Raw genomic sequence first — 27,148 nt, 5'->3', positions numbered from 1 at the left:
TGCCGCGTAGGGTTGACCTTCAACACAATGACACTTTATACAGACAATATAGTTATTTCCTTTATGATCTTAGTTAGTTCTTTCTAATCTGGGCTGTTATATTCACCATCAGAGTACTGTAAAGTGTGCAGTAACATCAGTGATGTTGGTGAAGCTGAATATAAGTGCTTCAGAGTGCTCTGAGGGAAAATGGTTAAAGACTGATTCAAAGGGCCTATGCACCAAAGGACTGTCTTTGTACTGCATCTCATTTAAAAGAGAAATGTGAACTCTCTGGGTGTTCTGTTAAGTCATCAAGTCCAAAGAGAAAAATATTTGGCCTACTTACCAATAATTGAACAAAAAACTAGGATGTATGAGTAAATCAACACAAAATGCTTAATTTGTCCTCATTTGTTAGATGGTTGCAGTTTCAGATTTCTTCTTTAAATTTTATTTTAAATAATATCTGTAAAAAGTATCAAAGATCTAAATAACTGTTTAAAGACATGTTTTTCCACAGTTGTGTCCCAGAGGAGTAATGTCAACTTCTGAGCATTCAAGAGTTACAAACCATAGACAACACTGCCCCTGGTGGCCATGGAGTGAATATTTCACTTTTCCTGTGTTTTTTTTGGATGAACCCTGAACTCTTCACTTTCCAGTATGGTTTATAGACTATCCCTTAATGCAAATGTTGTTCGTTAATTATCTGTCTGTTATGGCACACGTGAATTTAAATAGCATACTAGTCTGTCTGAGAATGGTGGTCATTGTTCTCCAAAATACACGTGAAGAAAGAGAAAGTTAATCCAAGAAATTTGAAAATTGCATTCTGAATATGCACATCAGCTAGTGTAAGTCCACCGTGTCTATCTTATTTTCATGGTCATGGTATATATAAAAACTAAGGTAAAACAAAGGCAGCTGGACTTAGTGTGAGTTTTTCTTTTTTTCTTTTTTTCTTTTTTTTTTTCAGGTTGAACTGAAGAACTTCTCATAGTTACAGCTGAGTATTGGGTTGTTAACAGACCCTAGTCATGTGAGTTTCAGGTGGGCACCACCCTCATAGATCCCTAATGCCAACCAGTAGTTTATAACTGGACTATGAGTGGTAAAACATCTTCAAGAAAGCTCCAACAAGCCCAGTTCCCTTTGTTTTAGCTTTATTTTTTAGATATATTCGTAATTCATATATCACACAAATAAAACAATGAATGTAGTTTTTTATATATTTGCATTGGAGTTTTTTTCATTAATGTTTTCATACAGGGAAAGCTTGGGCCCTTAAACAAGGTACATTACAGGATTTATTCAAAGAAAAAAACACTTTCTCCACCGAGTAGGCCTTAATGTATTTATTAAGGGATTATTTCTTATGTATTGTAATTATTTTTGACATATGTTTGGACATATGTAAAGACCCATCCAGTACAGTCTTGCTTCTGGTATTATTGAGCCAGTAATAGTTTTAACTTTTGGGGGAAGAAAATCATCTGGTAAATGCTAAAGTGCGTCTGCAGTCATGTTTTGGTTCGACTTGCATGAACATTCCTGACTTCATTTAAGACATAAACCAATAAGAGAGCCAATAGATTTATAAATAGAAAAGAGCAGCATAACGGTTCACACCTATTTTGTTCAAGGCGTAGGACTTCACTGACTTTAAACACAATGACAGATCTACACTAATGAGAGAATCTCTGGGGCTCGGATTATAATAAAATAGTTTTTTATTACTTAATCTGACCTGAATTAAAGATGATGCAACCATCTCTCCATTTCAGTAACGTAAGGATTCCTGCATCCATGCATGTGGCTGGATTACTGCACATCTGGTTAACGTTTGAACCTCGGTTTTGACAAAATAAAGATGGGCTGAGCGTTTGCTCTTTAAGCGGGCCATTACATATCTCCAGCCCTCCAGTGTGTCACAAAATGAATGTGGAAAGAGATCAACAAACATTTGTTCTGTTATGCCGACACCGATTTCTTCCTCATTATTTATGGCCCAATACAGCAAAATCCTATTTATTTGAAATATCACACTTGTTCTCCCGTGACTTGATTAAAAATCAACATCTTAAAAGTCTTGTTAGTATTTGTCATAACTAGGGACTGCTAAACACAATGAATGAAAACAAACACAAATCAATGTGATTACAACAAATAAAGACATTTTATTAATTTCCATGAATGTTGTATGGATATGCGGAAAGAGATATGTATTCCTTTGCCATTTATATACACAATATTAATGCTGTTATCTATGTATGTTTGTGTCAATTAGACCTTACATAAAACAATATTTTAAACTGATAAGACTCTGTAAGGACACTGGTCTATGAATGAGGAACTCCCAACCACATTCCTACACGTTTTATCTCGTCGTTTTATGAACATAATTTTGTAAGCTATCAGACGCATGCAGCCACAGGGGATATTGTTTTTAAATACACTAAGTGCTATAGACGTACAGCGTCTGGTCTGGCTGCCATCTTAGTTCTACAGCATAAAAGCATGAAGTGAATGAAAAAATATTAATATTCTAACAGTGAATCTCCGTCCTCCTTTAAATGTGGCCGGGCATTCCCTCGGACGTGACTCTTGGCTGAGCTGTTAAGTCCCTCTTTATTCCGCCGCCTCCTGCCATAAAAGCGCCTGGGAGCTCATTGTGCGGAGTGATCTGATACGGACTACACCCAGCCGCTGCCTTCCTCTCTGTCCTGGCTTTCTTTGCTGCCCCAGCCTTCGCGTTGGTCAACGTCGAAGTGTGGGTTAGATTGGAGACTCTGAATTCCAGGCTTTCTTTCGCCGCGGCTGTCTCTTGTTTGCCAACCTCGCCTCCACAGTTGTAGGGGTTTTCTTCTACTTCTTTTTTTTTTTTTTACATAGCATCAATTTCTTGAATATGTCTTGGCAAAGCTACGTGGAAAACCTGATGGCCGATGGCAGCTGTCAGGATAGCGCCATTGTTGGGTATACGGACGCCAAATATGTTTGGGCAGCACATGCCGGCGGTACATTCAACAATATCACGGTAAGGAGTCAAAATGAGGCGAATTGGGTGAGCGTATGTTTCAGTTTGACACTGGCGTTGCCTTTCTCCCACACAGACACTCGCCAGACCGAATAGCGCAAAAAACCGTTACCTCGCAGGATCTAAATGACTAGCAAGCTAACGGTATCAAGCTAGCTTAGCGGGCTAGCTAGCTAGCTAGCTCATCGGTGGCCTGTGTCGGCTATTTCCTGCTAAGGGAACGTTGCGAGATTAGACCTCGTGTGGATCAGATAAGGCTTCACTTAACGTGGCTTGCGCGTATCGTAAAATAATTATGTGCCGATAATAAGGGCATATCAAAATGTCAAGTCACTGCTAAAACAATAAGACCTATACTCATTGAAAACCAGCGATAAGACGGGGTCTGACTTAAGTGAGCGTGCATGCTTTTGTGTGCACGCCTGCTTTGATTAGCTAACGTTAAGCTGCTGCTTTACCGGCTACCTGTGGTTTAAAAAGGCCAGCTCTGGCTGGCGTTTGCTCAACACACGATAAGGTCGCCTTATTCTAAACCCAAGCAGCCTATATTCTTATATTTACATTTTTATGAAAATATCAGATTTTATTTTTAATTCAACGAAGGGGATGGCACGGGAGCTAGCCCGACGCTTAGACGTCACTTTACTTCCGCTACTCAATGCAGGCAAAGGTTGCAAGCTTTTATTATTGCCTGGGCTCGGGATGGGGCGTGTTAGCTTCCAGAAATGGTGGTACTGATTTCCATAGGCTTGCAGGTTTTCGTCTTATGCCGCCTCTCTTTATGCCAGCGCGGAATTGTTATTGTCACAGTTCTGCATTATAAAATCCGGATGCTGTTATGGCATATATTAGGGTTGGATGGGGATTTCAATTAATTATCATTTTCTTAATTTAATAATCTGTAATTTACTAAGGTTCCATTTTCACTTACCAGTTCATTAGGTTCTTTCATTAGGGGTCGTTGATCTCTTCAGGTGTAGCTCGAAATTTATAAAAAGTACATATTTTATCAAGAGAAACTGGTGCTACTGGACCATGAATATGTGAATTTCACAATAAAAGCAAATAAATTCCCTAAATTTCAAGGCACACTGCTTTAATATTCCAAATTGAAGAGTTAATTATAGTATTTGCATAATGTTTGAAATATGTGGAGTCGTGCTAGTCAATAGGTGTTACAACTGGAGGATCTGACTAACACCCCACCCCCCCACCCCACAATTCTGTTGCATTGTGTTTCTTTCAGTCTCAGGAAATAGACATCCTTATCGGTAAGGACAGAGAGACCTTTTACACCAGCGGTCTCACCCTGGGCTCAAAGAAGTGTTCAGTCCTGAGAGACAGCCTCCATGATGACGGGGACTGGACAATGGACATCAGGACAAAGAGCCAAGGAGGAGAACCTACATACAATATCTCTGTGGGAAGAGCTGGAAAAGGTAAACATGTAGTCACGTTAGATGTTTAGACTGTTATTGTTAAGATGCTGCTTGCATAGGTTAATATACCATATTGTCTTGTGTCATGAAAACACGTGGGGACCAACTTCACATTAACTTTGTGACGTATTGAGAGCATTTCCTTTCCTGGTAGTTTTGATCAGTTTAACTAATCATAACAAATGCTGTGCGTGTGATCCACGCATGAACAAGAGCCTAATAAGAAGGACAGTCATTTAAGGATGTTGCCACTGGGGTTTTGACTAACAAATGCATACATTTTCAATTCATTTCTGTGATCTATAAAAGAAACTGATGAAAGGGAGCTGTCTTTATGAATAGCTATTCTATTTACTAATAGAGACAGTCCACACATTTGAGAAGCTGGAACATACATATTTGGCAGTAAACGATTAGAATTCAATGGATTTGCAGAGATTCTCATATATATGAATCTCTGCAAATCCATCATCCATGACAAATTTAATCTTTGTATCAACTAATGTTTTTTTAGTCTTTAGAAAAAACACTTGTTTCCTTATCTTGTATGTGGAAATTTGATAATCTTAAGACCTCTGCCAGAGTTCATAGGTCCAAAGTCAAGTTAATATATATTTACTTTACAGTCTCATAAACCTCATGTAAGCCAAGGGTTGCCTGTGCCTGTCTGTTTGCCTTTGTGGTCCTCTGTGTCTGATATTTTCTCACAAGTTGTTTCTCACAAGTTGTGCATTTGTTGACGTATGAAACGTTTAGACTGTAACTAATTGGCTGCAGTGAAGCACTGTCCAAATCTGTTGCTGACAAAAAAATACTTTAAAATAAGTTCTCACCTAAAATGAAAACGTGAGGGGAAAAAAATGTGAGAAAAACGGATTGCAATGAAAAACAACCTCTGTTTCCCTTCAGCTTTTCCAACACCATTCTGTTCTGAGAAATTTCCACCTGTCACTCTCCTGTACTTTGTGTTGTACTTTGCATGACTATTCAAAAGAGCACAAATGAAGTATTGCACTTATTTACATCATAACAACAGGTGCCCTGAGATACAACAATCCATACCCAGCTACATAAGCGATACGGTTCACTTTGTTTAGTCTGTCTTGTGCTGTCAGCGAATGAGCCTATCTAGCAAAATGAGCCAGTCGCTGCCGTAAGCTGGCTTATTAGTGCTACATGTGCTGTTAAAAGCAGATGTGAGCAGAAGCTCTCTTGACTAATTGATTGCATGGATCACTGATATATATAGTCCTGCAGTTTCTCACTTTTTCGCTCATAGACTGTTCCCTGTATTGGCCTTCTGATTGTTCTGCTGGCCACCAACCAGAGAGCTCCTACAATTTGTCAAGTCCCACCTTCCTATGTTACTGTTGCTAGGTTAGACAAATGACAGTCATGCACGTGTTCATTCACAGACATACATAAGTTGAGACTTTACAAAGGCTAGGAGCCCTCTGGTTGGTGATCACCAGACCAATCAGAAGTCCAACAAAGGGCTTGAACTTTCAGACACTGCATTTGGTATTCTTGAGTCCAAAAATCAGTGTGAAAGTAAATGCACAGTTTAAGAGAAACTATGTTGGCAAAGCCATGTGTGGTGCACAGCTGAACTCCCTACACATTTCTTACTTGGAATGCCTTTCCTTTACCTTTTACTTTTCTTAACTGTCCCTTTTCTATCTCCTTCTCTTTCAGTTTTGGTTCTTGTAATGGGCAAAGAAGGGGTCCATGGAGGCGGATTGAATAAGAAGGCTTACTCAATGGCAAAATACTTGAGGGATTCAGGGTTTTAATGTTTTCAAGCTCATTTAGATAAAATTGAGGGACAAAAAGAAGAGAAAAGAAATGTTGCTGTTAAGATTTCCCCAGCAAGCAGTCAAATGTCTTGGAAACTTTTAATAGCAATGAAGAGTGGTAAGATACTGTGTCACCTATGTTCCCCCCTTCATCCTGTAGGGGGGAGACTCTTCAATTTTGTTCATTTCTCTTTTTTTCCTTGTGTGCTCCAGTATTGGTTTTAGTCATGGGAAAGGAGGCGATCCATGGTGGAAATCTTAACAAGAAAGCACATGCAATGGCCGAGTACCTGAGGAAGTCTGGATATTAAGCAACCTCTCCATCCATTCGTCAACTTAGCAGCTCACTCCCACTCACTGAATTATTTTGACACTACTTCCACGATTAGGTAGCATACAATGTTACTTCTACCCAGTCTACTTTTATACACAGCCTTTTGTTTCCTCAACTGCCCCCCACCCACTTTGTTTTTTTTAAGTTCTTCCCTACTTTAACATTGTACATCTCATGTTTTTGGCACTACAGTAAGGGCATGTTCGTCGAAATGTTAATTAATCAAAGAGTGTGCAAAAAAAAAAAGAAAAAAAAAAGATTGCAAAGTGTAATAAAAGTGTTAAACAAATTTGGACTCGCCGTTTATAACATTCACTCCACGACTGGCTAGTATTCTAAGAGGAAGTTCATATGTAATGGTGGTAACAGTTTGCATAGTTTATGCTTTTTTGAGCATTACTAAAAGATGCTGGGTTATTTGTTTTCTTTTTAATTAGCATGTGGTCATTTAAAAGTTGCATGCATACCCTCTTTAGCACTCCGATCCCAGCCCTATTTCCCCTCTGTCCTAGCATAATGTTCCAGCCAAAACCATCTTCTCATCTGCCTCCACGTTCAAGTCTTCATTAACGAAATGACAAACTTCCTCTGACAAAGTCCTGTATGTGTGTACCGATTCGGCGCCCCCAAGCACAGCTCCATTTACCCTCCATCACATGCTTTCGCTGTTGTACCTGAATGTGGTCTTAAAAGTTAATGATGTGGTGTCGGGCTGTCGTGTGAGTATAAGGTCAGCATTACTGAGATTGTTATCATACTTCACTACATCTTGGCGTCTCGGCGGACCTTCCATCTCCGAGACATTTGTCAGTCATCTCCTGCTATTTGTAAATTTTGCTGTAGAATCACTACACACACTTGTACGGTTATCCCCTTTGGACCAACTGTCAATACAAGAGGATTATCAGAATTACTTCAGCTTATTCTGATGGATGATTGTTGGCATCACCTGTTGACTGTAAATCTTTAAGACAACTTCAGATGACTAAAACAATGTAACTGCTTCTTTAGACTTCAACACTACTTAAACCTTTCATCACTAATTGATTTGTTGCTAACTTCCTGTTCATTAACCAATGAAATGGCAATGTCATTTTACTACAGTATGAATGCATTTTGACTGTAAACCGAGACTGTTGTCCTCCAACACCTCGGCATTATTTGCCTTGTGCTTTAGTCATCAAAGGTGTATTCACAAATTGTCATAGTATGGTACTTTAGGAGTATATTTAAAAGAAAATGCTGTGTACACTAAACATATTGAAAATGGTGTTGGTTGGAATAAGAACATTTGTAAGTTGTCTTGTGAAAATTTTCTGAGAATAACTGTATCCTGTGCCATAAAATCAATATCTGATCTGTTGCTACTACAAGGTGGATTTTTAACTGCTGCCCCAACAAGAAGTAACTTTTAATGGCACTTTCCTAAGGGATATGTTGACATCGGCGGTCTCCAGTCTTTGTGGAATTTGTACAGAATTAAACCAACGAAAAATAAGTTTGCAATTTTTTTTTTTTTTTGTCTTTCTTTGTTGAGTTGAATAATCCTTCTGCCACCAAATCTATCTAAAATGCCATGAATTGATGCGACATCTTGTTTACAGATGGATCAAATAAAAGTTATTCCAACCAGAGGTTCAGCCAATATGTCATGTGTTGCCTTGTGTGTACAGATTTGTGTGTAAAATGATTTAGATGTTAGCACATATTTAGGGTTTGATCTAAGTCTACTAATGATAGGAACAATACACACTCAAAAATGAATGCCATGCATGTTTCACACTCTGGCATAAAAGCACAACTCAGACTTTTCATTCTTGGACTAAGATATTCTATTTTCTGACTGGAGAATGTGATAAAGTATCAGGATGTGCTGACATTTTCTCTGGGTTCTGTCACAACCCCACACAAAAGTGTTTATGTGCAGCCAGAAAGCTAAGGAAAGTCAACCAGTTTTCAAATAAGCCAAAGGCTCTCATTGATGGGAAAAATGGATGAGAGAACCTTTACCACTGAGCTCAGAATGACTGAAACATCAACCGTGACAATATAAAATGTAATCTTCTAAATATAGATGATATTTCTGGCTTTCAAGTTAACTCTTGATTTGACCGAAGGAATAAACTGGAGGAATAAACCTCCGGTAGTCCTGCGAAAAGAAAACCCATACAATTTTTTCCTACCCAGTTTTCCCCCATTATCAGCCCAATGTGGCTCTAAGATCATTATTCAGAATGTCATATATGTTTTGGACATGTGTGTTCCAACTATTTCACTTTCAGTGTTTAGTCAGTGATATATTTAAAGCACAAAATACATGCTTCTTATGGCTGCACAATGGAAATATCTTGGATGCCATTTGCATAATTTGGGCACATTTTGCCTTTTAACCTAGTTCACACCAATCTTCACGTTTTGAATGTGTAAAAAAGGGATGATTAAGCTTGTAAGAGTTGACTATCAAATAGGCCCCAAACACTGAAGCCCAGCTGTTAAGTGCATGATTAGCAGCACCTGTTAAGTTCAGGTGTTAGATTGGTCAGAGTTGATTTAGGGTTCTCAGTTTTGAAACTACCCGCTGAGAGGAGTGTTCAGCTTTTGTGGCTTGCTGCTAAGGCTGTTTGCCTGTGTGCAGTGCTTTTTCTTTGTTCCAATGGCGTGTAGAGAGAACATCAACGGTACCATTTTAGTGTGTTTAGGACTTTTTGTGTTTGCTGCTTCACTTTGCCATTGCACGAGCATGACGAGACTTAACGTGCCGGATAAGCCAAGGGACAGCTTGAGGCTTGGGCAAAGTCAAGCGAAAGGAAGTCATCACCGCCATGGAAGACTCTTAATTGGACAATACGCGCTGCCAAATGTTCAACTCAATGGAACCAAGGCCACAAAGAATATCCTGCATGTTGACACAGATTACCAAGCAGACATGGGTATGTGAAGTTAAAACTGAAACTTGAAAAATTAAGACAAATAAAAAATCTGGTTGGCACATATGTTTACAATTGTATCTATGAGCACAATTGTTAGAACTTTTGAATAATTACTGTGTACCAACTACTGTGAACTTGTATAAAACTTTATTTTTAAAAGGTTGGATTGAAACCAAGCAACCCAGTGGACAGGGTGCTATGTCAAAGCCAAACAATGCAGCAGTAGAACGACTCCTTAAAATGGAACCAAACATTGAATGTACGGGAGATTCCATGAACCTTCAGGTTGAAGATGCTGCTTCTACCCCTGGCTCTCTGCTCTTTGTGGACAGGGGTAAGTTGTCACTTGAAGTAAGCCTCCATCTACTGCTCATTTATACACAAGAGTAGTTTCATGTAAATATGTTATTTGTCTTCCGATTATTCCTCAGGAAGTCGTCTGTCTCCCATACCTCTGTCCAAGTTACCTTCAAGCTGTGGTTACAGCATCAGGTCAACACGAAAAGATCTGGTCTTAGTCGCACCATATGATGGCTGCTTTGTCAGTCTTGAGGTGGGACATCTTGTTCTAAAAACATTGCACTTCTGACACATGTACACATTTGTCACGTTTTTCTTCTTGGCTTCAGGAGGATTGTTACGTTCTACCATTGCGTTGGTGTGGGATACCAGTGAGGATGTCCTGTCCTTTGAAGGGACAGTCGTCTCCTAACCCTCCGATGGTAACCTGCCATGCTGAGGGCATGGTTGTGAAAATTGAATCGACCATCTCTGCCTCTAATATTAAAGTGAATTGTAAGTTTTTACCCTTTTCTTTTTTCATGCCCTGGTTTATGTTAAAGGTAATATTTATAAGCATAACATGTCCAGTACACTGCACCATTCATTGGTCTTTGTCAGACATCTTGAGAACAACCACTAATGGCTGTTTTCATTTAGTTTTGTTGGCCATCATGTGGATGTTTACTTGCCACTTTATCCCAACATTTTCTAACTCTCGCACAAAGCACAAGCCTGTCTATTTCACTTGTTTTGTTTTGTTTCCATCCCTTAATATTGGCCTAAACCTTGGTGTCCTGTATCACTGGTGCAATGATTAGAAGTATAAGGGGAAACCTTTTGGAGAATGAATACTGTATTCCATGTGCGGCAGTGGGCTCTAGTTTGAGCTGTTCATGGTTGTACAGTATTGGCTTTTAATTACATAATGGCTTGTTTTGCATCATTTTTAGAGGGAAAAGGATTACTTAATGGGTGAGAACCCACAGCTTAATTTTGCTTTGTGACCAGATGTTAATTTACCTGTTTAGGAAGTGTCCTTAGCAGTAATGGATTTTAATTTACAGTGAATGGCAACTGGGAACCACTAATGAAGGCCTCACACAGATGTGGGTTCACCATAATTGAACAGTCTGAAAGTGTGGTTATCTCAGTTGGCTATGGTCCCTGCCTGGAGGAAAAGGTATAGTGTAAACTCAATTGTTTTTATTTCACATATTAAAAAAATGTATAATTCATTTGATCTTTGTGTAAAGGATGGATTGTACACATTTGAACTGGCTGGAGACGGAGAAACAAAGATTTCGTGTCCATCACTGCAACCAGTTCATCCTGAATTTATACAAAACCCGTCAAATGTTGGTCAAGGAGAGAATGGGGTGCCAAAACCTGGAGCTACATGGGGACAAGTATACCAGCCATTCCACCCTGATCATTTCTACCGTCAACCAAAACCTGAAATTCCACGAGCTACAAAACCCACTTCTGCTCCTCGGTCACCACAGCCTGAAGTCCTTCAGGGCCAGGTAGACCAGCCATTCTATTCCTACCCCTTCTACCGCCAGCCAACACCTGAAATTCCAACAGCTACGCACTTCACTGCTGATCCTCGGCCACAAAAGCCTGGAGCTCCTTGGGGCCAGGTACAACAACCGTTCTACCCCTTCTACACCCAACCAAATCCTGAAATTCCACAAGTTACAAAACCCACTGTGGCCTCTCAGCCTCTAAAGCCTGGACTCCCCTACCCTTTCTATCCCCAACCACAGCCTGAAGTTCCATCAGGTACAAAACCCATTGCTATTCCTCAACCGCAAAAGCCTGAAGTCCATCAGGGCCAGGTACAGCAACCATTCTACCCCCACTCCTTCTACCTTCAACCACAGCCTGAAGTTCTGCCGGCTACAAAGCCCACCAGTACTCCTCAACTACCAGAAAGTGACATGCCTCAAGGACATTTACAACAACCATTTTGCTTTTACCCTTATTATCCCCAACAACAGCCTGAAATTCCACCAACTACAAAACCCATTGCTACTCCTCAACCACAAAATCTTGGAGATCCTCAGGGCCAAGTACAACAACTGTTCTGCATCTACCCCTCCTACCCCCAACCAAAGCCAGATACAAAACCCACTGCTGCTCCATGGCTGCCTCAGCCTGAAGTCCTTCAGGGCCAGGTAGACCAGCCATTCTATTCCTACCCCTTCCACCGCCAGCCAACACCTGAAATTCCAACAGCTACGCACTTCGCTGCTGATCCTCAGCCACAAAAGCCTGGAGCTCCTTGGGGCCAGGTACAACAACCGTTCTACCCCTTCTACACCCAACCAAATCCTGAAATTCCACAAGTTACAAAACCCACTGTGGCCTCTCAGCCTCTAAAGCCTGGACTCCCCTACCCTTTCTATCCCCAACCACAGCCTGAAGTTCCATCAGGTACAAAACCCATTGCTATTCCTCAACCGCAAAAGCCTGAAGTCCATCAGGGCCAGGTACAGGAACCATTCTACCACCACTCCTTCTACCTTCAACCACAGCCTGAAGTTCTGCCGGCTACAAAGCCCACCAGTACTCCTCAACTACCAGAAAGTGACATGCCTCAAGGACATTTACAACAACCATTTTGCTTTTACCCTTATTATCCCCAACAACAGCCTGAAATTCCACCAACTACAAAACCCATTGCTACTCCTCAACCACAAAATCTTGAAGATCCTCAGGGCCAAGTACAACAACCGTTCTGCATCTACCCCTCCTACCCCCAACCAAAGCCAGATACAAAACCCACTGCTGCTCCATGGCTGCCTCAGCCTGAAGTCCTTCAGGGCCAGGTAGACCAGCCATTCTATTCCTACCCCTTCCACCGCCAGCCAACACCTGAAATTCCAACAGCTACGCACTTCGCTGCTGATCCTCTGCCACAAAAGCCTGGAGCTCCTTGGGGCCAGGTACAACAACCGTTCTACCCCTTCTACACCCAACCAAATCCTGAAATTCCACAAGTTACAAAACCCACTGTGGCCTCTCAGCCTCTAAAGCCTGGACTCCCCTACCCTTTCTATCCCCAACCACAGCCTGAAGTTCCATCAGGTACAAAACCCATTGCTATTCCTCAACCGCAAAAGCCTGAAGTCCATCAGGGCCAGGTACAGGAACCATTCTACCCCCACTCCTTCTACCTTCAACCACAGCCTGAAGTTCTGCCGGCTACAAAGCCCACCAGTACTCCTCAACTACCAGAAAGTGACATGCCTCAAGGACATTTACAACAACCATTTTGCTTTTACCCTTATTATCCCCAACAACAGCCTGAAATTCCACCAACTACAAAACCCATTGCTACTCCTCAACCACAAAATCTTGGAGATCCTCAGGGCCAAGTACAACAACCGTTCTGCATCTACCCCTCCTACCCCCAACCAAAGCCAGATACAAAACCCACTGCTGCTCCATGGCTGCCTCAGCCTGAAGTCCTTCAGGGCCAGGTAGACCAGCCATTCTATTCCTACCCCTTCCACCGCCAGCCAACACCTGAAATTCCAACAGCTACGCACTTCGCTGCTGATCCTCGGCCACAAAAGCCGGGAGTCCCCCAAGGTCAGGAACAACAACCATCCTACCCCTATAATTTACACCCTCAACCACAGCCTGAAATTCCACCAGCTACCAAACCCTCTGCTGCTCATCAACCCCTAAAGCCTGAAGTGCCTCAGGGCCACATACAGCCACCCTTCAATCCCTACCCTTTCTACCCCCGACCAAAGCCTGTACTCCCACAGGGCCAAGTACAACCATTTTACCACCAACCAACTGCAAAACCTACTGCTGCTCCTCTGCCCCCAATACCCCCAGTGCCTGAGGCCCCTCATGGGCAGGTACACCAGCTATTTTACCCATCTAAGATACCAGGTGCTGAAACAACTGAAGATGACTCTCCCATGGACAAGCCTCCTACTATTAAACCTCCACAGAGTGAGATTCATCACCCTTTTCATCAACCTTTAAACCAATTTTACTTCCCACAGCAACCCCAGCAACATGTGCCATCTATGTATTGCCCCCAGGTTTGCCCATCTGGATTTTCTAATTGCTGTATACAAATGGCTTTTCATCAACATGTCCATCATATTATTCCTTTTGGCAGTAAAGATGCACATCAGTTTTATCCAGGGCTGCCATTTAGCCAGCCACCAGATGGCAACCTTGCTGCACTACCTGGTAGTAATCCCAGTGAGACTGCACATCCTCAACCACCAGTATACCATTTTCCATATTATTCACATTGGCCATATCCACCTCAAAACAAGGAAAATGTGCTGCAAAGCCACTCCCCAGTTCTCAACAATAGGCCCCCTGGACCTCCAGCTCCAGGATATGAACCCATGAGTCGAGAAACGCATTATGAGTTATACAACCTTCACTCCACAACACAGGGAAATGATTGGCAATCAGCTGGAAACATGAATGAGCAAAATGTACCTGATATCCTTTCCAGTGAAAGCATATCAGATTTTCTGGTTCCTTACTCCATGCTTCATGATGCTCCTGTGCCTACTGACAACTACTCTGAGCCACAGCCATTTGTGAGTGGTTCAAAGAATTCCCAACATGAAAAGACTCTGAACTCGCATTCTGAACCTACGGGTTATGTGCTGCTACATCATGGCCCACCAGGCAGGGAGCCCAACACTGTCGGTGATTCCCAAATGTCTTTCGGAGACCTGGCTCATAATTCAAAATCTGTAGCTCAAAATCCTGCAAGGCTGCACAGTAATAAATCCCAGAAACGTGTGAAGCTGTTACAGGAAAAATCTCAAAGTAGTGAACTAAAGTCCCATAATTTACCTGGTCATGTCGACGACATACAAAGGCTTGATGTTGAATCAGATGTGCCATGGCTTTCTCCAGCTTTACATGGACCTCATTCTGAGTCGCATGAGTCTTTTAGTGCAGCACATTTGAAACCTAAATTCCCAGAGTCATTCAAAGACCTCTGGAAATCCCTGAAACCTCTAGGCTATAGCCAAAGGCATCAACCCCCTGTTCCTGGAAAGGTGTTTCAACGGGTGAGCTCTGCATCTGACCACCAAGCAAATGGTATGTTAATGTTCTTTTAAAAAATTATTAACCTGGTATTTTGTATTAACATGCATGTCTCTTGCAGGATCTAAGCAGCCCCCCCAAATAGAACCTGGACCTAGAAATTAGAAGTCGACATGAGTTGCCTTCAGTCTGAATAAATAATTGAAATGGACTAAACAAGCTTTTGCATTTTTTTTTCTTTTAAAATGAATCACACTGCACCCGGTATTTGCTATTGTGTCCAGTTTTTAGACTCAAAAGGTACATTGCCTTTTTGAACTTATTTGTCTTTTGGCAATTTTGCCTTGCCGTGAACTGCTGCTTCCTGAACATTGACCCACGTATGTAAATATGCTGACTAGAATTAGTGTATGGCCTTGGTGTGTGTGCCACATGAAAATCTCCGTTGCTCAGATTTTCTAAGAAAATTCTGTTTAGTGTACGAGCTCTTATTTATATAAGGGGTGGAATATTTTAAAGGCACGGTCAATTTGAGTTGCGACCTAAATGTTCGATTTCATGTTTATCTACTACATTAAACTGGTTTCAAAGCCTGTCAGCTTTTCCCACACTGCCTGACACGTTTATATTGGAAAAAATCAGTTGGTAAACCTTTAAATAGGCATGTTTGAAATGATTGAACAGAGAGACATTTGCGGTGAAATAACAAGCAACCCTTTTTGTTTACTGTATAAGAAATGTCTGAGTACATAAGAATGTCATTGGCATATAGTCAATATAGCGAGCAAACAATACGGCACTTTTGCAGTCACCTTTAAAGATGCATACATGACGAATGCATTATGATAAAAATGTCATGTTAAGTCTGTTTCCATTAAATCTGTAAAAGGCTTTTCATTGGCTGCTGTTTTTTTTACTGTATTGTACTGTTTTAACATGTTTTTAAAGGAAGCATGATTAGAAAGCAAAAACCAGATTTGACTAGAGAGAGGGAGAGATTTATTCAACGAGATTACATGAAAATCATCCATTTCAATAGATATTTTACAATGCTTATGTGATTTGACATTTTCAAACATGTGTTTGACTACCTAGCACAACATGCTTGTGTATCAAAGTTTCTTTAGTACCAGTGTAGTCAAAGTAACTATTATAGAGTCTGTGAAACCCAATCACTTCAGTCAAAGAATCTGATCTTTCCTGGGCACACTGGCACAGGAGGAACTGCGTCAAGTACAGGGGCATCAACCACTGCCGAAGGAGGTGCAACGGGCACATCTCTCTTCATCACAACAATCGGGATCTCGGCACTGTTTGAGACATCTGCATCTAGAGCGGTGTCTGCGCCAGGTGCGGGATCGGCAGCAGGCGCAGGATCGGCAGTTGAAGAAGGATCGGCAGCAGGCGCAGCAGCATCCACTACTGCTGGCACGACAGGTACAACTTCAGATGACTCCGCTGATTCTGCAGACAGAAGGCCGCTTGAGTGAGGGTCATGGAGGCTGGTGAGTTTGTGGTGTCTCAGACCGTGCTTGTGCGACAGGCTGCCTGTGTGTCCTTGAAACACTGGTGGCACCGCAGGGCCTGCAGCCGCAGTGCTGTTGGCATCTAAAAGAGGCATCTGAAAAATTGTATGCAAAAAAGAAATGTCAGGAATCATGTTTTCCATAGAAATGTAATCTGACTTATTCTATGAATATCTGATGTAGGTTAAATGCAGCATTTTACCAGAGTGGAAAACATCCTGCAGTCCACTGTGTGGTGAGAGGTAAAACCTTGGGCAATACAAATACCACGTGCCTGGCAGAGAAAAAACATGTTTCTGTCCTCAGTTTTATTTTCTGCAATTGGAGCTTTGGTCAAGAGATTTAAAATGTGCTGCTCTTGCTTTTTGCACTTACAGCCATGGTGTCATTCAGGGCTACACAGATGTCATCAATGCAGGTAGCCTCAATTACAATATACTCTGCCAAATAGGTTGGCCCACCACCCACAATCTGAAACGAGGCATTGAGAAGTACTGATGAATTCAAAGCATCACATCGTCACGGCTAATAAAACAGTAACCGACCATGCTTCAGCTCACCTGTGCGGTCATTCTCCCAACCTCCAGAAGAGTGTATGTTGTGTTCACAGTCATGTTGTTGAAGGTAACCAGAGAGGCGCGTACTAAGTCCAGCCCATCTGTGTCATTTAGGGGAAGAAGGACAGGGCATCCAGCGCAGAAGTCCTCTGTTGATACTATGTGTCATTCAAGAAAAGACATATTCAGGTTTTTGTGTGTTTTGACGCTTGTGTACGTTCTGGACGCACTGTATGTGTGTGTGTATACATGCGTGGTTGAGGGTGTGATCTTACCATCTGTTTTACACTTGAATGCTGTGACAGTGAGAACACCACCAACCTTCTTCAGCACCACATCACAGTCCCCTTCGATGGACTAAATGAAGACAAAGAATCAGTCAGTCAAGCAGCACAAGATTCAGTCTAGAAGCTTTAAAACGAAGTGATTTTGTATTCTTCTTTGAACTGCAATGCATTTGGTTGAATTACCATAAGTGTACATCTTATATATTGCAATGTGGTCTCACCGTGAATGCTTTGGGCCTGACTGTGCAGTTAGCAACGGGTGTGGGGTCCAGCACGTGACAGTCCGTCTCCAGCAGGTCAACTTCCAAGAGATACGTGTCGTCTCCATCAGGCTGAAGAGGAACCAATGTGCATTGATTATTTATTTATCGATGTATCTCTTATTATTGCATCAGACAATTGTTTCCAGTACAGGTACAGAAGTCCCTAAAATACTACAATGACTAGATGAACATGTATGTGTAGCTTCTAGCCACAAAATGCACATGTTGAATCCCTTCAGACTAGAATGCTTAGCAGATTCAGACGGAGTGTTATGTCTTGATTTGAGAAAGAAAGAAAGAAAGAAAGAAAGAATGATTTTGAGCTTAGTCTTTTTGTTTTTACTATACTGGAATGTCTTAATGCAATGATGAGTGTTCATAATAAAGTTAACATGAATGTATATGCTCCTCTTGTCCTGTGCTCTAGAGTATTATGTAATATAACGCATACTTTTATCCCACCTAAAAAGCATGTGCTCCAGCTGGCTTACCTTGGTGAGGATCTTGATGTCTTCGATCCTGTTCAGTGCGTACTTGTAGCCGTGAGTGTGCTGGGCGTTGAGGTAATCCTGAGCCGCCAGAGCAGCCTCCTCGGCCTCGAGGGAGTCGCATGGAGGCCGTAGCTCAATGACCTGAGCCAATGCCCCCACCAGTAGTCCCAGAACTACGCCGATGCTGAGGAGATTCATTTCTCTCTGTGAGATGCAAAAGTTAATCGAGCAGTCAGTCAGATAATGGTTTGCAGGAGAGGCTGAGCGTGTGCAGTCTGTGGTGTATATATGCTGTACTTTAAACGTGAATACAGAGCCAAGTTAAACACCGTGATCATCCCGCCTGACTCTTGCGTCACGTGTGGGTCGTACTCTGTTTTAGGACTGCGGCCAAAACAAACTGAGCTTGACAAAGTCTAGTTGCGGGTTGACCTGTAGTCCGTTCATTCAGGCTTTTATGCGTGACTTCTGCGAGTAAATCTGCGCTCTTAATTTGATAGCTGTCTCCTAAAAATTGAGATGACTGCTTCTTAAATTAAATAGCACACAAAGAGCGTGTAAACAGCCCGATGTTCAAACACTCATCATGTATAAACAGCTGTTGCCCTCCGAGGAGGTCAGAGTTGGCCACAGAGCTGCCAGCGGGGGACTCGGAGACTTGCTCAATGACACTTCATGAAAGAGGATGTTTGCCGGCTGGGGTGGTGTGAGGGCGGGGGTGGGGGGTTGTAGCTGAGGGACAGGGACGCTGTTTGTATCCCAACAACATATTTGCTCAATTGAACCGCCCGTACAATACGCGAGTGTCATTCCAGGTAAGGAGCAGGCGATCCTGACAGAGATACTGAGGCCATTTTCTCCAATAAGCAGTAAAGTCCTGTTTTGTCTTTCAGTTGAATTAGTTTTTGCTCAAACCTGCCAAGCCTCCACAAAACAGTGACATATTAGAACACTTAGAGAGCAAGTTCAACAGTGATTTCAGTGACAGGAAAGTTATTAACACTCTGTGCGGTTCTCTACATAATAAATAATCATGAGATAATAGCAATGGAATAAGATCTTGACTCTTTTCAACACTGAATCAGAGCTATACTATGTATTTTATTCATGATTATGTTGTAAGACTATTAACTAGTCTGAGTGCTCTACGGTCAGAGTTAACACTACTGTGGAGGTGACATTTCTTGTGATCTTATCAGAAACAAAATGAGTGTTGTCATTGTTGTCAGATCTGAAACTGTAAATAATTTTCGCCCAACCGAGAAAAGTATTGCTTTTTTTTATGCTACTCTTAATTTTCCGTAAAATCCATATACGTATTAAGGAGAGAAAAATCTGATTGGTTGGCACAAGTGCGACACATCCCACGGAGTTCATGGGGTTCTGGTTCTGATACACAATTAATGATCTACAGAGCCATGACACAGTAAAGACTAGATTATGTTGCGGGACTGCAGCCAAATCCAAGCTAAAAAAGGTTAAATGTAATACGAGGTCGAGACATCGAGAATGATTTCTGCTGCCCCGTTAAACTTATACCAGTGAGAGAGCCTAGCAAAAGTAGTCATGGATAATGTTTGGGAGTGATGAGCAGGGAGAGAGGAAGAAAGAATGATATGTGTGTGATGTTCAGTTTAGGAAGACATTCTGACCTAGCATTGCATATCTGGACGTCATAAAGGAGATCTAAAAAAGAAACGGAAACATTATCTCCATAGATGTGGCCCAGGATTCCAAAAGCTAGAAATCAGGCTTGCACATCCCAAACAACTGAAACTGCAGAAAACAAGTTAGGGGCCTGATCAGACCTTGGTTCTGTTGTGTTGAACTGAAGAGGCCAGAGGCATGTGGAGTGTTTTTTTTTTTTTTTTGGGGGGGGGGGGTCCTTTTGGGTGATGGGATATAGAAGGGAATAAGGCTGCAGACATGGCAACTAAACGAGCACTGAAGAGAGAAACAATATCTGAAAGTAGATGTGTCATTAAGGAAAAAGCGATAGCTGTAAGGCAGAAACAGTGTAACAATGAAAAGTCAACTGATAAAAGCAGACTATTACTATCAATGCAGCCACCATGACCAGACGAAGACTAGGACACTGTAGATTGGGATCTAAGAAAGACACAGCTGTGTTTACGTCCTCTGTGGACAGTTGAAAGCGTTTCAGATAGTTATGCCATAGTTTTTGTGTATACTGTGTATTGTTTTTTTTTTTAGCCAGAGACTGTGAGAGCAGTCCTTGACTCCCTTACACCTGTGAGCGAAGGCAACACGAGCTGCAAACTCATCCTGACCAGCGGGGGGCAGCAGAGTGCCGCCATCCGTCTGCTCCGTGCTCAGTGCGCCACTCCTCAAGAGATAAGATGAAGAAGAAGAATTAGAAGAGTGACGCATTTCAGACGCGACTCTCTCAGTTTGCACAGTATCCTGCAGGCTCGGAGGGTCAAACATCGTGTTTTATATAAAAGAGCAGAGTAACTGTGCAGAAGGCAGACATGGGACACTTTCATCACGCATGAGCCGAATTCGCTCCGTGGTCTCAGTGAGACAGCCGAGGCAGTAACGGTAAGGCTCTGTGTGTGTGTGTGTGCGCATGTGTATCCAGCTGCTCACCATTTGTTGTGTCAGTAAACCTAGCATGTTAGCTGGTGTAGCCAGGGTCCTAATACATGGACACACGTGATGAGAGGAAACCAAGCCAACGTGTGTTGCCTGGCGCCCATGCTTATGTTTTTGGCACTGAAAACTGAAAATAATGCTCATGTTTATTTCATGTTCTGTGAGCTTTTGGATTGTACTAGATCATTTCTGAGGTAGTTGTGAGTTATTCACTTGCCACCTCATCAGGTACATGCTAATAAAGCAGTCCAGCACTAAATCCTCCTTCTTGACTGCTTTAAAGTTCAATTTATGTTGAAACGCCATCGGGAAGGTAGTGATCATTTTCTAATCATGTATAGGTGTTTTCTGTCACATGTTTACAATTAACTACCCTAACACATGTTCTGTTAGTCTGCTTATTAGGTGGTTCTGGTCTCTGTTGTTGTGTAGTGAGTTTTTGTGAGTGCATTGTCTTGTTTTGTACTGTCGGCATGTCCACACTGTTTCAAACTTGATGAAGTTTGAAGTGCTGTTGAACTGGATTGAATTAAACACCAAAGTGTTGCTGTTATCTAGCCTAGTCCACTCAATGTTTAACAGTCCTACAAACCACAGCCTCCTAAATGAAAACACAGTTGAATCAACTGTTCTCTTTGTTCTGCTGGGAAACTTTTGGACCTGGCATTCATGTGGATGTTACTCAGACATGTACCACCCACCTAGACCAGACCAGGCACCCCCCACCCCATATCAATGACACTCCTTGATGGCAGCAGCCATCCCCAACAGGATGCAGCCTGACACAGACACACAGAAACAGTTTAGGAACAACTAAAAAACACGAAGAACATCACAAGGTGTTGACCTGGCCTCCAAATTCACTGGAACCCAAACTGATGAAGTATCTGTGGGATGATCCACAGAGGCCCCTCCCCTCAACCCATAGGACCCAAAGGACCCCACTAACAACATTCTGTTGCCAGACACCACAGGACACCCTCAGAAGGCCCATGTCCATTCTCTGATGAGTCACAACTGTTCTGGAGGCACAAGGGAGACCTACACAATATTAGGAAGGTGGTCATAATGTTATGCCTGATCGGTGTACAATAAAGTCAGTTTATGCATATGAAAAAAACTGTACTTTCAGTAAAACAGTCTGAGTTATCCAACTTAACTTATTGTATTGTATTGTATTGCAGCTGATGGTCAGACTGTGCAGTGAAAGCCACGGGAGAACAAGGCCCAGACAAAGATTGCCGTGATAATTCTGCCAAATCATCGGTGATCCTCGAGACACACCGGCGTCCAACATCAGTATTCAGCTTTTCACTCAAAGGCTACACTGGCACCGCTGGTATCAGCTGACCTGAAGCATCAATGGAAAGCTAAATCGGAGACCATGGCATGGGAAGGGAGTATCGCCCCCTTGCAAAAAAGAAAAAAAGAAAATCCAGATTCAACACTGTTGCATTTGAGCTGAGTGACTCGCTGGCAGCAGACAGAAGGATTAATAGAGCTTCATGCTCTCATGTGAGTCTCAACCGCTTTATTCAGTCTCTGCCTGATGCATCGAATAACGAGCCACCAGAGCAAAGCAAAATATTTAAAGAAGGGGAAGGGATTCATGTCTTCGATCAACGGAGTGTCTCACCTGTGTAGGCGAGCTAAGAGACGCCTGTATTGTAAATTACAGCTCTGGATGTGGAGGAAGCGGAGGGTGAAGTGCCGTTTTTGGATAGCGAGAGCTAAAAAACGGGTTTGCGGGATCAACACCAGCTTCCGCCCCTGTCCCGTTTTAAAGACACAATCGCAGGAAAGTCGAGGTAAAAATCCACAGAATCACACGCTAAACATGGAACATACAGAAGTAAAGACTTCACCTCGTCTTTGTGGTACTGGACGTTCAGAGGACGTCTTCAGACGGCAGAACGGCCGGCCGAAGCTGAGTGAATCTGACGGCCTCCCAGGAACGCGCGCTGGTTCCAGCTGCTTGCAGAAGCATGGTACGGACACAAACGTTGCTGCAGGCGGCTTCAGCCAAACCACTGCAACAGTGCCAGTGCCGTCACTGCTTAGTGAAATCCCTTTAAAACTCTATCACACTGACAAACCCCTGCAGAGTACACACAGTAATGCTCATGGGGGTGTTAGACAGTTTACAGTTCCAAGGACAATGCTGGCAAAAAGGCTTGAGGTTGACGGCCCGTCAGGACAACACACGACTGTTACTGCAAGTAAGGACCAGACTACAAACGCAGATACAGATGAGAGAGCCAAATGTAAAAACACAATGTCCTCTCAGACTTGTATCAGCATTAAAGCTCTGACTAAAGCCATCCACGGTATGTACCTGTACATCTTTCTCTTCTCTTTTTACTTTTCTGTCTTAGCTATTTCTAATGACAAAGTTTCCATGTTTTTCTTAGAATTTCTGGACGACTTCCTCAGAATATACGGAAGTTTCATCCCGCTACACAAGAGCGACGTGGTCCGACATCTGAACAGGAAGTTTAACGCCGATTTCACTGACAGGTAAATCTTGAGCTGACTCCAAGCCAGTACGTATTCAGACAGGTAATGATTTAATTTCCAGGCAAAACAATATTTTCCTCTCCTCGCAGGAAAAATGTAATCTTCTCAGAGGTCGCCAGATACTGCACAGCCATCAGTCAGAAGCCTGTTCCCTCTTTCCGCGTGGTCTACAAGAAACACACACTGACACTGGAGGATTTGTTGACACTGGCGGATCAGAACTGGCTCAACGACCAGGTTATCAGTTAACTCGCCAACGATGAGTTTTTTGAGTGGAAAGTTTTGTGCAATTTAAAAAAAAAAAAAAAAAAAAAAAAAAAAAAAACTGAAACAAAACCTGATATGTTTTTTGTTTCTGTTGAAGATCATGAACATGTATGGAGAACTGATTGTGGAAGCCTCGCACCACAAGGTAAACTGGATGCAAGATCAGTTTTTGCTAATACAGATAACAATTTACCTACTTGTGTCTTCAAACTATCCCCAATCAAAACACTATTTTCATGTTTTAATAAATGCATATATTCCAGTTCTTGCTGGGAATCAGATGAGAATGTTGACTCATCTTATACGTGCATCACTGTATTTGAGGCTACTGCCAGCGAATAAGGAGTTTCCGCAGAACAAAAGCGGCTGTTCTATAACTTTTAGATGTGGTTGGATTACTCCTCCCCTAATCCCCCAGCGATTTCCAGCCAATCACGTGCAACAGCCGTTTACTGCCCTCTATGAGGAATGCCCATTCATGTGTTTTGCTCCCTGCAGCTTGCAGAGGTCATCCCAGCGTAACATGGATAAACTAGAGGATAGCTCTGCCTGGCCAAAGAACACGGTGTAGCACGTGTAAAGCTCACCAACATGCTGTAGCTCCTTCTCTGAAATCAAAAGTGTGCAAACAAGGAGTTGTGTTTAGTCTTTTGCGGGCTTATATTGAAGAGCAACACAGTAGTCCAATTCAGAATCTTTTGCCTGGCTGTCACCAAACTAAATATCAGGACCATTGTCTTTACAATTTAGACGGACAAATCAGGAGAAAATTAACTTTGTTTGCAAAAATATACTCTAGAGAAGATCGAATGCATTTAAATATACCGGTCTCTTTATAAATCTTAGCTTCATGAAGGTTATGGAACTCGGCGTTAGTTAGAAGGATGTGGTTTGTATTGAGTTGTGTTGTATTGACACCTGTTTCTATTATTTTGACAACCCCATTTTAGTCAGTGGACTAGGCTTAATAAAGGAAACACCACAAAGTACTTCCTCCAGAACGATCCTCATCTGATTCAACATATCATGACATCAACCAATAATGATAACAGTCATGAAGCTAAGATTTAGTGCAGGACTATGATAATAGAATCCATCTGTTTTCTCTAGTGTACCTAATGAACTGATGAGCGAGTGTATATATACTTGCAAATATAATCTAGAGTCAGATAAATCTCAGATACCTTACATACCTCTGCCAACGGCATTGTATGACAACCCTGTCTGCTTTTATCCTTTCACATGACAGTCAAAACACTTCCAACGGCGGCCACTTAAAAACAGGAAGTGTCCATTTCATACTTCTGGTGCAGCTTGTCAAACATTAGAGCACATTTGGTGAAATGTTGCTCTATTTCCCGGTGAGATCAGCAGTGACCTCCTGGAGTCCTTTACGTGTGTCTTTTCCTTTTCGGTTAATTAACTGCAGCACTTGCTTATAATCTAGGCTGCCCGAACTCATCTGAATATCTGTGTGAAGGTAATTGTTTTTTTTAACTTTAATCTTCTTCGTCTCACTTTCCAGGTCCATTTTCTCAACAGCTTCTTCCACCGGCAGCTCATGACTAAAGGATATGATGGCGTGAAGCGGTGGACAAAGCAGGTTCGGTCTAAGATGGAAGCGATATGATAACTGATGATAGTACATGTGTGAATTTTTCAGTCCACCTATTCATCATATTATTATGAAGAGCGATCATAGTGAGCGGCTTTTACTCCATCCCTCCCCCACAGGTGGATTTGTTTTCTAAGAGTCTCCTCTTGGTGCCCATCCACCTGGAGGTCCACTGGTGTCTGGTGACGGCCGACATTGCCAGGAAGAAAATCTGCCTGTACGACTCTCAAGGCATTGCGCTCCACAAGGTTGCAAGGGTAATTACATATTTCCCATGTGTCTTGTTACTCTGACTAGGTACTCTACCTAACCATTTCAGCTGCTTTACCAGAAATCTGTTCTGGACCAGAAAACCTTGTCAAACTCTTGTGTTTCTTGATGCTTTACTTATAACAGAACATCCTGAAATACTTGATGGCGGAAGCAAAAGAGAAGCGGCAAGCGGCATTTGAAAACGGTTGGACAGTGTCATTTGATGAGGTACGTGTTGGTCACATGCATAAGGGCCACAGGCAGGCTTGAAGGAGAGATTACTGTCTTTAGAGTCGGGTTTTATGATGCCTAAAAAAGGCAACTGGACTAGTTGAGTTTTCTTAAGTGTTTCATCCAAGAAGCCTCCTCCGTTCTAAACATTTAGGTTTCTATTAAGAACATCTGTGGGTTGTGTCCACCTAAAACTCACTTGACTAAGGTCTGTTAACAACCAGTCAGGCACCTAACCATCAAACTACTCTCCTGGAGCCTTGTAGAGCTGTCCACTGGTCGGCCCAGATACCAATCAGGACATCCCTAATTTGTACTATTTAACCCATCCACTTGGACTAGTGGACAGCTCTACAGGGCTGCTGCCATCAAGGAGTGTCATTGCTATGGGGTAGGGGTGTCTGGTCTGGTCTAGGTGGGTGGTACATGTCTAAGTAACATCCACATGAATGCCAGGTCCAAAAGTTTCCCAGCAGAACATTGAGTTGACACAAGATGGTCAGTGTTATTTACTTCTTCCGTCAGTGGTTTTAATGTTGTGGCTGATCGGTGTATATCGACTCCAGCTCCCAGTCAAAATGCGATAGTCCACAGTAGTTCATTGCTTGGCATCAATGACAGTAGTCCTGTCCGCTTATCTAAGCTGAGGGCACGCCAACCACCGTCCACTGCAGCGCCTCATGCGACCCCTCTTCAAAGAAACCAACACTTGCAATTCTCACCTGCACAGTGACTGACTTCATATCTTGTCTCCTCCTGCCTGTTCTTCTCAGAAAATCCCGCAGCAGACCAATGAGAATGACTGTGGAGTTTTTGTCTTGGAGGTACATCATGCTTTTCCCGCACAACTTTACACGTTATTACTTCAGATATGTTTCAGCTGTTCACTCACCACACCATATCTCCTTTTGACAGTATTCTCGACGCCTCGCCCTGACGAGACCGCTCCATTTTTCCCAAAAGGACATACCAAAGATTCGAAAGAGGATCTACAAAGAGCTGTGTGATTGTAAGCTCCACGAACAGGACTGACCGAACAGACGTTTACAGTCGTATGTATATAGCGGTGGTGATATGTGCTGCTTCTGATTATGGTATGAAATCAGCGGCGTCATAGTCATTAGTAGCCTTACAGCACTGTGTGTAGCGCAGTGCTCGTGTCTGACACCTGGTGGAGAGCATCAGTCTTAAATCAAGTGCACTGTTCCGACTTAACACTTAACTGTATTTATATGGTCGATATTTAATCAGGCATGTTATTTAAGAAGCTATATTTATGTTCGAACTTGGAAGTTTACACGTGTGAAGTGCACCAGCACAGCCTTACTGAACGTGTCGCGGCCTGTGTGTTTGTTTGTGTGTTCTGGTGTTACGTTTTTACATGGAGTCTCATTCTCAGTGTTTGCACCCTAGTTTACCCGTTAGCACCAGATGACTGAATCCGAGTGAGTTTTGTTCTGTGTTTGTGCGTTCCATAAAATAAATATGGATGTAAAGTTTTAAATAAAAGCTGCCGTTTTTCCAAATAGTTCAAGTTTATTTTCCTCATTCTTAAATATCAAGTACTGTATGCACTGCATGCAAAACAATGAATATGTAACACCCTAGCTATAGACAAGAATTTCATTAATGCCCAGTAGATTAGACCGGTTATTAAACTGCACCAGATAAAAATGGGACATT

The 27,148-nt window shown here is 42.3% G+C and overlaps 4 protein-coding genes across 5 annotated transcripts; 3 read left to right on the top strand and 1 right to left on the bottom strand.

Annotated features, from left to right (window-relative positions):
* The first annotated feature begins 1,854 nt into the window (after positions 1-1,854).
* LOC311489249 (profilin-2-like) lies at positions 1,855-8,228 on the top strand. Of its 2 annotated transcripts, none has more exons than XM_084546240.1 (3): positions 1,855-3,019; positions 4,266-4,458; positions 6,154-6,461. In XM_084546240.1, exons 1-3 carry the CDS (start codon positions 2,891-2,893, stop codon positions 6,249-6,251), a joined length of 420 nt encoding a protein of 139 aa, XP_084402366.1. In that variant the 5' UTR covers positions 1,855-2,890; the 3' UTR covers positions 6,252-6,461. The 2 variants fall into 2 exon arrangements, with proteins under 2 accessions (XP_084402366.1, XP_084402365.1); XM_084546239.1 differs by lacking the exon at positions 6,154-6,461 and adding an exon at positions 6,468-8,228 and having other exon boundaries at positions 2,662-3,019.
* Positions 8,229-9,180: 952 nt separating this feature from the next.
* LOC311489248 (uncharacterized protein) lies at positions 9,181-15,062 on the top strand. The gene is made up of 7 exons (XM_084546238.1): positions 9,181-9,518; positions 9,679-9,852; positions 9,950-10,071; positions 10,148-10,313; positions 10,865-10,980; positions 11,054-14,897; positions 14,965-15,062. Exons 1-7 carry the CDS (start codon positions 9,242-9,244, stop codon positions 15,006-15,008), a joined length of 4,743 nt encoding a protein of 1,580 aa, XP_084402364.1. The 5' UTR covers positions 9,181-9,241; the 3' UTR covers positions 15,009-15,062.
* A 781-nt stretch (positions 15,063-15,843) lies between these two features.
* LOC311490007 (alpha-2-HS-glycoprotein-like) lies at positions 15,844-18,575 on the bottom strand. The gene is made up of 7 exons (XM_084547341.1): positions 17,968-18,575; positions 17,435-17,545; positions 17,202-17,283; positions 16,930-17,084; positions 16,745-16,840; positions 16,572-16,643; positions 15,844-16,464 (listed from the first exon to the last, which is right to left on the bottom strand). The coding sequence occupies exons 1-7, from the start codon at positions 18,163-18,165 to the stop codon at positions 16,021-16,023; spliced, it is 1,158 nt and encodes a 385-aa protein (XP_084403467.1). The 5' UTR covers positions 18,166-18,575; the 3' UTR covers positions 15,844-16,020.
* Positions 18,576-19,875: 1,300 nt separating this feature from the next.
* LOC311488975 (sentrin-specific protease 5-like) lies at positions 19,876-27,038 on the top strand. Its single transcript, XM_084545851.1, has 10 exons — positions 19,876-20,529; positions 21,768-22,910; positions 22,995-23,100; positions 23,190-23,337; positions 23,465-23,512; positions 24,893-24,970; positions 25,102-25,239; positions 25,379-25,462; positions 26,239-26,289; positions 26,381-27,038. Exons 2-10 carry the CDS (start codon positions 22,133-22,135, stop codon positions 26,495-26,497), a joined length of 1,548 nt encoding a protein of 515 aa, XP_084401977.1. The 5' UTR covers positions 19,876-20,529; positions 21,768-22,132; the 3' UTR covers positions 26,498-27,038.
* The last annotated feature ends 110 nt before the right edge of the window (positions 27,039-27,148 follow it).

The sequence above is a fragment of the Chelon labrosus genome (genome assembly GCF_963514085.1).
Source record: "Chelon labrosus genome assembly, chromosome: 6".
NCBI classification, from domain to species: domain Eukaryota; kingdom Metazoa; phylum Chordata; class Actinopteri; order Mugiliformes; family Mugilidae; genus Chelon; species Chelon labrosus.
The sequence above is the reverse complement of the archived record's forward strand: the minus strand, read 5'-3'. Positions and strand labels throughout refer to the sequence as shown.

Bases quoted from the DNA above. Each gene is read 5' to 3' on its own strand.
- LOC311489249 (XM_084546239.1), top strand. From the start codon at position 2,891: ATGTCTTGGCAAAGCTACGTGGAAAACCTGATGGCCGATGGCAGCTGT. The intron at 3,020-4,265 runs GTAAGGAGTCAA...TGTTTCTTTCAG, and splicing joins GTACATTCAACAATATCACG to TCTCAGGAAATAGACATCCT. The intron at 4,459-6,467 runs GTAAACATGTAG...TGTGTGCTCCAG, and splicing joins TGTGGGAAGAGCTGGAAAAG to TATTGGTTTTAGTCATGGGA.
- LOC311489248 (XM_084546238.1), top strand. From the start codon at position 9,242: ATGGCGTGTAGAGAGAACATCAACGGTACCATTTTAGTGTGTTTAGGA. The intron at 9,519-9,678 runs GTATGTGAAGTT...TATTTTTAAAAG, and splicing joins AGATTACCAAGCAGACATGG to GTTGGATTGAAACCAAGCAA. The intron at 14,898-14,964 runs GTATGTTAATGT...TGTCTCTTGCAG, and splicing joins ATCTGACCACCAAGCAAATG to GATCTAAGCAGCCCCCCCAA.
- LOC311490007 (XM_084547341.1), bottom strand. From the start codon at position 18,165: ATGAATCTCCTCAGCATCGGCGTAGTTCTGGGACTACTGGTGGGGGCA. The intron at 17,546-17,967 runs GTAAGCCAGCTG...GTTCCTCTTCAG, and splicing joins ACATCAAGATCCTCACCAAG to CCTGATGGAGACGACACGTA. The intron at 16,465-16,571 runs GTAAAATGCTGC...ACAATTTTTCAG, and splicing joins GCAGGATGTTTTCCACTCTG to ATGCCTCTTTTAGATGCCAA.
- LOC311488975 (XM_084545851.1), top strand. From the start codon at position 22,133: ATGCATCGAATAACGAGCCACCAGAGCAAAGCAAAATATTTAAAGAAG. The intron at 25,463-26,238 runs GTACGTGTTGGT...TGTTCTTCTCAG, and splicing joins GGACAGTGTCATTTGATGAG to AAAATCCCGCAGCAGACCAA. The intron at 26,290-26,380 runs GTACATCATGCT...TCCTTTTGACAG, and splicing joins GTGGAGTTTTTGTCTTGGAG to TATTCTCGACGCCTCGCCCT.